This window comes from Leucoraja erinacea, chromosome 18 (genome assembly GCF_028641065.1).
Source record: "Leucoraja erinacea ecotype New England chromosome 18, Leri_hhj_1, whole genome shotgun sequence".
Classification (NCBI taxonomy): Eukaryota; Metazoa; Chordata; class Chondrichthyes; order Rajiformes; family Rajidae; genus Leucoraja; species Leucoraja erinaceus.
In genome coordinates this window covers 12,803,121-12,816,313 of record NC_073394.1, presented here as the reverse complement: position 1 = coordinate 12,816,313, position 13,193 = coordinate 12,803,121, and the positions used below count along the sequence as shown (strand labels likewise).

The window sequence follows — 13,193 nt, the reverse complement described above, 5'->3', positions numbered from 1 at the left end:
GCCAAGATGGGAAACTTTACATCTGTGTGTGAAACTGCTGTGTTATTGCTCTCTCAACCAAGCCTCTTTATATCCTCAATCAAAGTTAGTCATCAGCCAACTCTGAAACGCTACACTTGGTCCCCACAGCCTGATGTAGAGTGGGGATAGCGAGGGTCAGCCATCTCCATTGGTCAGTCTGTCAACTTGAGAAGGGCCTGTTTATTAGAGTCATTGAGTACAGCATAGAAACCGGTTCTCGGGTTCACCTTGGCCATGCCACCAAGTTGACATACATACTGTGCTGTCCCAATTGCCTGCAACTGTCCCATATCCCTCTAAACCCTTCCAATCCACAACATCCACCTGTAGCTTCCTCTGGCAGCTTGTTCCAGATATGGACCAGTCTCTGAGTGAAAAAGGTGCCCCAAGAGGTCCCTCTTAAATCTCTCCCTTCTCACTTAAGCCTAAGCCCATGTACTTTTAGAATTCTATAGCCTGGAAAAAAGACTGTGAGTTTATCCATGCCCCTCATGATCTTGTACATCTCAATAACATCATCCCTCAGCCTCCCATGCTCGAAAGATTATCTAACCTTCCCCTATAATTCCAGCCTGCAAGGCAGCCCAGGTAACATCCTGGTGAATCGCTTCTGCACCCTTTCCAATTTAATGACATTCGTCCTATAGCTGGGCAAACAGAACTACGTACAGTTCTCCAAGTGTGGTTTCATCAAGGACTCGTACAGCAGTATCATGATCGTTCATGATGTACTCAATACCTTTCCCAATGAAGGCAAACATGCCAAACTCTTGCTACCCTGTGTCTCCTATATATTAACCAAATCTCAATCTTACCCCTTAAACTCTGTCACCACCTTCTTATGTGGGACCTTTTCAAATATGTTTTGAAAGTTCAACTACACCACATCATCTGGTGCCTCTTATCTTCTCTCACAGTCACCTCCTCAAAGAACTCCAGAAGGTTTTCCTTTCAAAATTCCTATCAGGGCAGCACGATAGCGCAGCGGTAGAGTTGCTGCCTTTCAGCGAATGCAGCGCTGGAGACCCGGGTTCGATCCTGACCACGGGTGCTGTCTGTACGGAGTTTGTACGTTCTCTCCGTGACCTGCATTGGTTTTCTCAGAGATCTTCCGTTTCTCCCACATTCCAAAGGCGTACAGATTTGTAGGTTAATTGGCTTGGTAAATGTAAAAACAATTGTCTCTAGTGGGTATCGAATAGTGTTAATGTGCGGGGAATGCAGATCGGCGCGGACCCAGTGGGCCGAAAGGGCCTGTTTACGCGCTGTACTCGAAACTAAACTAAAATTTGTTGCAAGATGTTGGACGTTTCAACCTCAAGTGACGCCAGTAGATTATCAATGTTGGAGGAACTCAGTGGGTGAAAAGCATTCCTCCAGCATTTCTGTCTACCTTTCCAGCATCTGCAGTTCTTTCTTAAACAACCAGTAGATTATCAGCTATGATTAGTCGCATGTTTTTGCTTGCCTATATTGATTGCCACCACCGTTTTTTCCCATTCTTTGGCTTGGATCCCAAAATGCACCAGGAAGCTTCCACATGTAGCCCGTGCTTCAGCCACTGCTGAATCCTGTGCTCTGGTGAGTGTCTGCTGAGCTGCGTTGAGACGGCTGTGGGATTCTTCATTCTGCAAGTTTCAGCAACCAGGATTCATCCTTACACAATAAATATCACCAACAATTTGTCATGGGCCAAGCACAGTGCAGCTACGGCCAAAAGAAGCACACCGACACACCTCTACTTCCTCAGAAGATTAAGGATGTTTGGCATTTCTTCAATGACTCTTACCAACTTCAACAGATGCACCAGAGAAAACATACTATCGAGATACATCACAGCTTGGTTTAGGAACAGGTCTCCCCAAGACTGCAAGAAATTGCAGGGAGCTGTGGATGCAGCCCTGTCCATCACACAGACCCAGACTCCCCATCATTGATTCCATCTACATCACATTACCCCAGGACAGCAGCCGACATAATAAACAGATCATTTTCACCCTGGTCATTCCTTCTTCTCTCCTCTCTATTGGGAAGACAAAGTGTAAAAACATACACCACCACATGCTGGAGCAGCTCCTACCCCACTGTTATGAGATTTCTGAATGGTGCTCCCATAAGTTAGGATGCATTCCCAATCTTCCAACCAACTTTCATCGCAGATGCTGGACTTGTTCTCTGTAACTGTAATGGTACAATGTCGTAACGATATATTCTGCATTTGTGTATTTTACACTACCTGGTGTACGTGTGTGGTCTGGTGGTACTCATGTACAGAATGATAGATTGAATTGGACACCTCGGTACATGTGACAATATCACATCAATAAAACTAACAGAAAGATGGACATTGGCAGTGAGCTGTGGGACCAGCAAAGGAAACCATAGCTTTGTCAAAATCTGCTCTATCCTCCACACAGACAAACAAAACCATTGGAACACAGCTGTCGGAGGTCTGAGTTTTTACTGAGACTCAAACACATAACAAACGATAAACCCATTAAATGCCTGTGAAATGGATCCGTGAAGTGGTTGGAATATCTCAGAGTGCAATGTCACGGTGCACTGTAGTTGCCAGGCAGCAGACACAGGTTTGTTCGACAGTAGGTGTCAACAGTGTCCACCTGTGGCACAGTCCTTGCTGTCCACATTGCTGCTGCTCCCCCTGACCTGTGGAATGACTTGGGCTCGAGGTGCCGGCCGCAGTGGCCTCTCCGTCCGTCATGCCTGCGCCCGGTTCTTGCGCCACAGTCGTGAGAAAGGCCAGGGGGAGCCGTGGGCCGAGGGACAGGAGCCTTTCACACCGGGCGTGCTGGGAGTGTCCTCGCACGGACTACGCTGAGAGCTGAAGATGTTGACGAGGACGGCAAAGAGGAGAACCATCATGGCCACGAACCAGATCACACCGCGATGCTTCAACGGCCTCGGGCACAGCTTGACCATTAGCGCTGAAACCTCTTCAAACTTACTGTGAGAAAGGCAACGAGAGAAAGGGAGGATGAAAGGCAGAGGCAGAGAGGAGGCAGTGGTATAGAGAGCAAGAGAGAGACACACACAGCAGGGGAAGAGAGACCATGACAATGACAGGTGGAGGATATGGAGAGCAAAGGAGGGAGATACGAGAGGGAGGGAGAGAGAGAGAGAGAGAGAGAAAAAGAGAAAGAGAGAATTACTGGGAGAAAGACAGAGGTGGAGGAGGCAATGGTACAAAAGAGGAGAAAGAGTGGGAGAAAGAGAAGAAAGTGAGAGGGAGAAAGAGGGGGAGAAGGAGAGAGGGAGAGAGAGGGAGAGAGAGAGAGAGAGGGAGAGAGAGGAGAGGTTAAAGTAGACCAATTGAGGGAGGGAGAATGTGCCAGAGGAAGAAACAGATGATCAGAGGTCAGAGATGTGCACGGAGAGAGATAAATGACAAGAGAGAGGAAGAGGAAATAAAGAGAAATGCAGTGTGTGAGTGGGAATAGTAGAGAGCGGGGAATGGAGAAATGCAGATGGAGGGAAGGGGAGGGAAGAGATGGAGACACATTTCATGAATTGCAACAGATCAGAGAGGGGCTGCGGGCATGTTTCTGGGTGGAAGAGGGAGGCCTCTCTGTCTGATCAATGTGACATCCTGTGTTCAAGGAGTGAGAACGAGGGGCGTGGAGCTGGGTCCGAATTAGCCTGGTGTGGGCATGGGGGGATGGGCATGGGGGTGGGCGGGGGAGCTAAGGTGTAGAGGGTCACGGTGGGGTTGGTGCGGGATGTCAGGTTGGGGGAGGGGGGGGGTCGGTATGGATGGAGGTCAGGAATGTGGGGAAATATATGGGGTGGGGTTAGGGTGAGAGGGGATCCGTGGGGGTCATCGTGAGGGGGGTGGGGTCAGTGTGTGGGGTGTCAATAGGAAAGGGGGGGTCTGTGTGGTGGGTCATCGTGAGGGAGGGCTTGGTCTGGGGAGGGAGAGGCTGTGTTTTAGGCAGGGTCAGTGTGTGAAGTGATACAGGTTGAGGATGCGTCATGGGTTGGGTTTAGAAGGCACAGTCCCCCATGAGTGATGATCAATGCAGTCCAATGCCCATTGAGGTGGTGGAGGGGAGACAGAGAGGAATTTCCAACAGCCTCTGCCTACCTCCCCCAGCCACCAGCTCACCCCCCTTCCCCCCTCAACCCTCCTTCTCCCATCACTCACCATCATCCCCCCCTCCCCATTATTGCCCAGCCCCCATAGTGGTTAATGAAGCCGCCACACAGACCGCTGCCACCTGTGTGTGGAGTTTACATGTGATCTCGGTCAACCCGTGCCATCTCCCTGATCTGTTTGTTTCTTCCCACCTCCCCAAAACATGCAGCCTCTTGGGTTAACCCGTCGCTGTAAGTTGTCCTCGGTGAGTGGGTGAGGGCAAGAAGCTGGGGGGGGGAAGAAGTTGATGGGAAGGTGAGAACTCTAGTGGAGGAAGGGGGTGGAAGAGGGGGGGGGGGGGGGGGGGGGGGGGGGGGGGGGGGGGGGGGGGGGGGGGGGGGAAGGGAGGGATAGAAGTCACTGAAAAATTGGAGAATTCAAGGCTCATACCATTGGGTTGTAAGTTAACCAAGTGGAATATGAGGTGCTGTTCCTCCAATTTGTGTGTGACCTCACTCCGGTAATGTCACTGTGGGAATGTGAAGGGGCATTAAAGCTACAGGGAAATCTAGTAGATTTAGCGGACCGAGTATAAGTGTTCAGCGGAATGGCTGCCACACTGTGCACATTGAATTCTTCAATTTCAGGTAGCTTCTACAAACCCTTCCCCCTCCCCTCCTCTGCCCCCACCCCACATCTTCCTCCACTGGAAGCCTGTTAACCAGCTCCACAGTTCGTATCCATATATCCCTCTTGTGTTCACACCTGTATCTATCCAAAGATCCGCCTATCAGGGAACCTCTTTGCCCCATGGTCAATGGTGGCACTGATTTGTCATGTTTTTTGTCGCTTTCAGTTTTTTTCTCTACTCTCCCTGCTACAGTCAGTCTGAAGAAGGGTCCTGACCCGAAAGGTCGCCTGTCCATTTTCTGCAGAGGTGCTGCCTGACCCACTGAGTTACTCCAGCATTTTAGGTCCATCTTCAGTATAAACCAGCACCTGCAGTTTTTTTTTACATTGCTCTATCATTGTTTGCTCCTCCCAAAATGCCACACAGTTTCGCTCCCACCCTTGTCCATCTCAAACACAGACAGAGATCAGTTTGTTGGGCCATGAGTTGGTGTTGATTATCAATGGAACGAGGTCAGACAGTCGACACAAGAGTCTCCCTCTGCCCTCCCAGTCAGATCCTTCCTGCACCGTCAGAACCTCACTACCGCTCGGACCTCTATGGAGATGAGACGGTTGCCCACCTCTTTGCAGTGTGTGGATTTGCAAAGACAGTCTGCAGAGGTTTGCATGAGTCCCTGTCACAATTTATTCCAAGCAGCTCCTTCACAGAGGACTCTGTGATTTACAGACTGTTCCCAGGGGACGCATTTGGAGACGGACATCGGGTGCTGCTGGAAGGTCATCAAGTCGGTGAAAGACACTCTTTGGTCTGCCTGAGCGTTGTTGACCACCCAGCGGAGCTAGATGTCCGTCGGGGAATGTTGCCGACTGGCACGCTGCAGACTGCAGGGGTACGTGCTGAGGGACGCACTGAAGCTCGGTGCAGCCAACGCCAAGGCTCGGTGGGGGAGGACCACAGTCTAGGGTCCTTCTGCTGCTGGACATGGGGGGCTGGACGTGGTGGAGACGCCCCTCAAAAATAAGGGTTGGGATTCCACGCCAGTGGGCCACATGAGTGACAAGGGGTGGGGGATAAATGTGTGTCATCTGTGTAAACAGTATTGAATGTATGCATAACCTCCGAGAATGTTGGATGGAGTTGGATGACATTTTGTAAGGATCATGTATTGGATATCTTTATTTCTCGAATGAAGTATATATTTTTAAATTTAAAAAAGAGTCTGAGGGAGTTGAGGGGACATTGGCTGCAATAACTGTTCCTTGTCCACTCAGTTCCACTGGCTACAGTGCCGGGGTTTAAACTGCACTCAACAACTCAGGCCCTTTGAGCCCCAGCAACATCCTTGTAAATCTCCTTGGCAGCACGATGAGTTGCTGCCTTCCAGCGCCAGAGACCCGGGTTCAATCCTGACTACGGGCGCAGTCTGTACGGGGATTGTACGTTCTCCCCGTGACCACCTGGGTTTTTCCTGGATGCTCCGGTTTTTTTACTCCCACACACTCCAAAGACATGCAGGTTTATAGGTTAATTAGGATCAGTAAAAATAGTGAATGGACCCTAGTGTGTAGGATGGTGCTAGTGTCCGGGGATCGCTGGTCGGCGAGGACTTGGTGTATCTGTATCTCTTCTCTGCACCCTCCCTGGCTTCCTAGCATCTTTTCTATAGCAGGGTGACCAAAACCTTGACTTCACTGAGTTCACTGCTGTGGGCCACACTGACCACTGCACAATAGGAAATGGTGGGGTGCTCTACCACACCGCAGGAGTAAACCAGATAATAGCTTGCAAACAATCAAAATCGGTCTGGTGGGCGGGTGCATCACTGGCTGACACGTGGTGTTTCATCAATACAGGGTGCTGATTTCTGATTAAGAAGTCAAGCCACATCAGCTCACAATAGAAGGAAGCTCAGGAGAAGTTGTGCAGAGAGATGGGAATGTCAAGGAACGGGTCATGGAAATAAAAACAGGAAGCGCTGGGGACACTCAGTAGGTCCGGCAGCATCTGTGGAGAGAGAAACTGTTAGTATTTTGGGACTGGGCCTCTTCATCAGAACTGGGTAAGAGAGAAGGCATCGAGTCATGGAGTTGTACAGCATGGCCACCAATATGCCCCATCTAAACTGGTCATATTTGCCAGTGTTGCCCAAGGTGGGAAGGGGATCTGGAACAAAGGGTTGGCACCAGACTGGTGCATGGGGGAGTGATGCGCTTTATGCTTCTTGCATGTTGTAACATGTTGGAAACAATGAGGCTGTGACCGCACGATATGAACAGAGAAAGTAAAACCGAGGCAAAATGACGACCGTTTCTGATGCAAATAGAACGACAGCATGTGTGTTTCTTCAAGGCAGAGAATTTGATATCGAGCCCGGAAGGCTGCAACAAGCCCAGAGGAAGATGTGGGCGAGGGGCCTATTGGCAAAAGTGCAGGAAACCACAGAGCCACTGGTGGGGTTGGGTGACCTAAAGTGGCTGGCAACAGGGAGCTCACGGTCTCCCCCGCCCACTGAACGCAAGTGGCCCTCAAAGTAATCACCCAGTCTGTTTGGTGTTTGGTTTCTCCGATGCAGAGGAGACCATGTCTGGACTTCAAATGCAATGACTCGACTGAAGGTTGGCAATTGAATCTGACACAAAGGATGGTGAAAAGAAAGCAAGTCTCCTTCACTTCATCAACTTTTTATTAGATTTCACCATTTGCACCCTTTTGGTTTCTCCACTCATCACCTCCAACCTTGGTTACTATCGCCACACTTCTCACTTCCACCTGAATTATATTACAATCAACCTCTTCTCACCTGGATCCACCTATCACTTAGTCACAAAAAGCTGGAGTAACTCAGTGGGACAGGCGGCATCTCTGGAGAGAAGGAATGGGTGATGTTTCGGGTCGAGACCCTTCTTCAGACTATCCATCTAACTCCATCTATCACTTACCAGGTCTTGGCTCACTCCTCCCTCTCACCTCTTCGGACATAGAACACAAAATAGTACAGCATAAAATAGTACAACACTGCCTCAACCACCACCCCTGGCAGTGCATTCCAGGCACTCACCACCCTCATGGAATCATGCAGCTGGGAAACAGGCCCTTGATCCAACTTGCCCATGCCAACGAAGATGGTCCATCTAAGCTTGTCTCACCTGCCCGCATTTGCCCCATATCCCTACAAACCTTTCCAATCCATTTACCTGCCCAAATGTCTTTTAAATGTTGTTAAATTGTTATAGTTGTGTCTGGAGACAACTATCTCCTCTGGCAGTTTGTTCCATATACTTTGTGTGAAAAATTTGCCCCTCAGGTTCCTATTAAATCTTTCCTCTCCTCACCTTAAACATGCTCTTTGGTTCATGATTCCCCCACCCTGACTAAAAGGCTCTGGGCAATTACCTTATCTTTCACCCTCATGATTATATACACCTCTGTAAGATGACCGTCAACTTCATGTGCAGCAAGGAAATAAGGAATCACCCCTTTTCTCCATTGGTCTGAAGAAGAGTCTTGACCCGGATTGTCATCTGTCTATCTCCCTTCACAGATGATGCCTGACCTGCTGAGTTCCTCCAACACTTTGTTTTTTGCTCCAGATTCCTGGATCTGCCATAGCTTGTGTTATGTCGCTCAACACAAGGCTTGGTTAATAAATCTAAATAAAACAAACTATGAAGGGCTGAGGGGCAAGTTAGCTGGTGTTTCTGGTAGAAAACGTTAAAAGGCCTGATAATACCTAACATTGAAGGAAATAATGCATATAAATAATGCATCCTATGTGGTCCATCCAGGACTGTGAAGAGAAGTGAAGACATCAAAGAGAATATTAAATCGTTACTGAATTAACCAGAAATAAATGAGAATTGAGCGCAACGTAGAACTCTACAAAGGACCAAGAAATCAATGAGGACAGACATGATAGAATATGAGTGTGGACCCACGAGAAGCACGAACACACACTGTGGGAGCTTCAGTAGTGTGTAAAGAGGGAAAGACTACTTTCAAGAGCATTTATAACAGGGATGAAGGAAATAATGGAGGATTTAAACAATTACTTTGTGCATGTCTGGTGGAAGACAAAAAAGAAACCTGCCCGAAATACCAGTTAACAAAGAGTCCAGGGAGAACTGGGATCGGAAGAAAACGAGTATTATTTTTAAAAGCATCAGTGAAGCTGGTGAGATGGAACTTTGATGAATCCCAAAGACCAAATGAACTACATCCTAGAGTTTGAACAGAGGTGGCAATGGAAATAGAGTTCACAGCTGTACGGCACAGAAACAAGCCCTTTGGCCCACCTTGTCCATTCTGACCATGTTGGCCTACTGGGCTTGTCCCATTAGCCTGCATTTGGTCCGCATCCCTCCAAACCATTCCTATCCATATATCTGTCCAAATGTCTTTTAAAATTCACAATTGTATCCACTTCTATATTTTCCTTTGGCAGCTCATTCCATATATGGACAATCCACTAAGTGAAACATTTACCCCTGGGATCCCTCTCTCCCCTCTCCCCTGAAGCCTATGTCCTCGAGCTTTTGAATCCTCTACTCTGGGAAAGAAGCTGTGGGCATTCACATTTTCCATGTCCCTCATGATCTGTACGCCTTAATGAGGTCACTCCTCAGCCTCCTACGCCCCAAACAAAAAAGCCCCAGCCTCTCCAATCACTACCTATAACTCAAGCATCCAAGCCCAAGTAACATCCAGGTAATAGACATAAAATGCTGGAGTAACACAGAAGGGCAGGCAGCACCTCTGGAGAAATAGGATCCTGAGCCGCTGTTTCTCCAGCACGTTGTCTATCTTCAGTATAAACCAGATTTGCAGTTCCTTTCTACACGCCAACATCCAGGTGAACCTGTTCTGCACCTTTTCTAACTTAATGACATATGTCCTGTAGTTGGATGACCAGAGCTATACACAGCTAACGCAATAACTCTCGCCTTCCTGGGGTGTGATGAGGGAGTTCAGAACCCACCTGCTCTTCCTTCCTTCGGTGAAGCTGGACGGTGTGGGTGCCTCCTCGCTCCACCCCTCCTCCTTCCCTGGCTCCTGCCGAGACTCCTTCCGCTCCTGGCTGAGTTGGGCTTTCAAACCTTCTTGGTAACTTGGAGACAGAAACATTCATCGGTCAGGGCTTTGGGTAGAAGAGTCAGGAAGTCACGAGGAGCTTTATTTAAAGTTTGGTTCGGCCACATTTGGAGTATTGTGTGCAGTGTGTACATCAAAGTACAGGAAGGCTTTGGAGAAAGGTTTACCAGAATGCTGTCTGGATCACAAGGTATTCGCTACCAGGAGAGGTTGGATAAACTTGGAATCTTTTCTCTGGAGCGTCGGAAGCTGAAAGAAGGCCTGACAGAACTAAATAAAATGATGAGAGGCATAGATAGGGTAGACAGTTTTTCCCAGGGTGGAAATGTCAAAGATGACATAGCTTTAAGGGGAGGAGTGGAAAGTTTAAAGGAGATGAAAGAGGCAGCTTATTTTACACAGGGAATGGTGTGTGCTTGGAATGTGCTGCAAGGACTAGTGGTAGAAGACAAACAGCAGTGTTTAGGAGGTATTTAGATGGGTACATAAATAGGCAGGGGATAGAGGGATTTTGGCCAGGTACAGGCACATAGGATTAGTTTAAGAAGGAACTGCAGATGCTGGAAAATCGAAGGTACACAAAAAAGCTGGAGAAACTCAGCGGGTGCGGCAGCATCTATGGAGCGAAGGAAAAAGGCAACGTTTCGGCACGAAACGTTGCCTTTTTCCTTCGCTCCATAGATGCTGCTGCACCCGCTGAGTTTCTCCAGCTTTTTTGTGTAGCTAGGATTAGTTTAATTTGGCTTTATGGGTCGCACCGACATCGTCGGCCAAAGGTTCTGTTCCTGTGTTGTACATTATCAGACTCTGATTAAACCTGGAGAGTGGAAAGCTTTGAAATGTGAGGAATGCAGATACCGATCTCGCTTGGTAACAAGAAGCTGGAGGTGGCTACAAAGACCGGGAGGGGCGGGTGGGCGAGGAATTTGCAAACGGAGATGAGAATCGAACAGAACGCGGCAGCAACAAAGTTGGGGCTCTGGTGGAAATGGGAACGGGATGTGAAGGGCAGGAAGTGCTCAAAGTGCATTTATTGTTCCAGGAATGTCCTTGGGAATTACAAGCAAAGGCGATGGACCGGAAAACTTGCCGAGGTCCGAACTGAAGGGTGGGATTTAGCCCTGTAGGTTTTACTGACTCCAGCTCTGACAGCCAGGAGCGTGGAGGAAGCTGCCAACTTGGCAGAAGCTCGTGCACTGGGCACATTGGCACTGGGGGTAAAGGAGACCATGCAGTGTGCACAGAGGATGGAGCCGGTTCTATTGCCTGTATATTCTCCACAGATGCTCTCTGGGCACGGGGGCAGTCTCACCCTTTGTTAAACGCATCCTCCTCAATCTTGGCTTTGGTCACCGTGCTGGTTACTTCCGCAGCGAGAGGCTGGACATCTCCCGTAACCGGCCGCTCCACCTCTTTATCACCGTTCTGCTTCCTAGTGGACAGGGGAAACAAGGAGTTTGGTGGCACAAGGAGCTGATCTCACAGTGTCATCGCTTGGTTGGCCACAGGGTCCTTTGGCCCAACTCATCCATGTCGACCAAGATGCTAGTCTTATCCACCCACGTTTGGCCCATATCCATTTCCTATCCATGCATTTGTCCATATACCTTTTAAATGTTATCATTGTGTTATTTCCTCTGGCAGCTCATTCCTGATACCCACCACCCTGAGTTCCTATTTAATCTTTCCCCTCTGACCTTCAATCTATGACCTCTAGTTCTTGATTCCCCAACCTTGAGAAAATGACCCTGTGCATTCACCCGATCTATTCCCCTCTTGATTTGATGCGTCTCATCCCTCAGCCTCCTGTGCTCCAAGGAATAAAGTCCTTGCCTGCCCAACCTCTTCCCGTGGTATGTATTGTTTTTCTTTTGCACAATGTGTTTTACCGCCTTGCTGAATTTTGTGTAATTAATGCCTAATTTATGTTTTCTTGTGTTGCCTGAATCTGAATTTCAAAAGACATTTGGACAAGATACATGGATAGGAATGGTTTGGAGGGATATGGGCCAAACGCGGCGGGGCAGTTGGGACTAGTGTAGATGGAAATTATAACTACTCTTAATTCAAATTCACACATGCACTGACTTCACAGCCCAACACCCGGACTACCATCTGTATATATGTACATAGCGCCGCAGAATTGTGCACCTTTCCCCCCCCCCCCCCCCCTTCTCCCTTCTGTTTTTTGCTTTTCAGTTTCTTGTTTTTTGTACTAAATTATATGTATACACTGAGTACGAGCAGCTTTCAATTTCACTGTACATGTATAGTGACAATAAATGGCATATCTATCTATATCTATCTATGGTGCTTTTTTGGTCTGCTTGCGTAGGTTGGGCTGATGGGCCTGTTTTAATGCTGGATGACTCTATATGTGCCTGTGATGCTGCTGCATTTTACTTGTCCCTCACTGTACAATGACCATAAACAGAACTTAACTTCAGGTGGCTCCACGCCCACTCTGCTCTCTCCTCTGTGAGAATCCCCATTATATCCCCCAATCCTCAGCAGTACCGGACGCTGCTCGCTACCACCCTCCTGTGGACGGACAGGGTGCGGCGGCCGCGTGGCAAGGGCCAGGAGCTTTCACTCACGTCTCTACGAGGGGACTCAGCATGGGGCTGGAGTGCAGGCCAATCCTGCTGGAGCTGCTGGGAATGGTGCTGGGGATGGTGGTGATGGAGTCCGAGCTGCTGGCGTTACTGCTGGAGTTCGAGCTGTTGGTTTCAGTGCTACTCTGTGACTCCATCTGCAAGTACAACAAAAAGAGCCAGTTTGTTAACAACATGGAGACACAGGGAACTGCTGATGCTGGAATCTTCAGCCAAACACAACATGCTGAAGGAACTGAGCAGGTTTTGAGAAAGCTCGAAATGGGAGGGGAAGGGCACAAGCCTGGCAAAAGTGATAGGTGGATACCGGTGAGGGGGGTTCGCTGTCCTTTAAACCATGGCGATTTAAACCAGAGACCAGTAGGCCTACGCGATCTCCCAGTTGCTAAACACTATAACTTTCCCTCCCATTCCCACCTTTCTGTCCTGGGCCTCCTCCACAGTCAATGAGGTCCAACGCAAATTGCCTCATATTTCGCGTGGGCAGCTCGCAACCCAGCGGCATGAACATTGATTTATTTAACTTGAAGTAACCCTTGCTTTCTCTCTCACTCCGTCCCTCCCCCACCCCAGTTTTCTGTCTAGTTTCACTGTCCTCCTGATTAATTTTGACTGATTGGATGCCTCGTTGTCACTTTCCCCTCAGCTAACAATAAACCATTCTACATTTCCTTCATCATCGTCTGTTTTGATCTGTTATTTTCACACCTTACATTCTCTTTGTACCCGTCCATATCTCCAT

At 48.6% G+C, this 13,193-nt stretch overlaps 1 protein-coding gene across 3 annotated transcripts in view; it reads right to left on the bottom strand.

Annotated features, from left to right (window-relative positions):
• Positions 1 to 2,467: 2,467 nt before the first annotated feature.
• mrvi1 (murine retrovirus integration site 1 homolog) overlaps positions 2,468 to 13,193 on the bottom strand; it is a 147,259-nt gene continuing 136,533 nt past the window's right edge. For 2 of the 3 annotated variants that reach the window (XM_055649348.1, XM_055649349.1), the window contains 4 exons: positions 12,434 to 12,588; positions 11,149 to 11,268; positions 9,724 to 9,852; positions 2,468 to 2,986 (listed from right to left, as the gene is read on the bottom strand). In XM_055649348.1, the coding sequence (XP_055505323.1) occupies positions 2,740 to 2,986; positions 9,724 to 9,852; positions 11,149 to 11,268; positions 12,434 to 12,588 (651 nt within the window). In that variant the 3' untranslated portion in view covers positions 2,468 to 2,739. The remainder of the gene's footprint in view (positions 2,987 to 9,723; positions 9,853 to 11,148; positions 11,269 to 12,433; positions 12,589 to 13,193) is intronic. The other variant, XM_055649351.1, reaches the window with a different exon arrangement.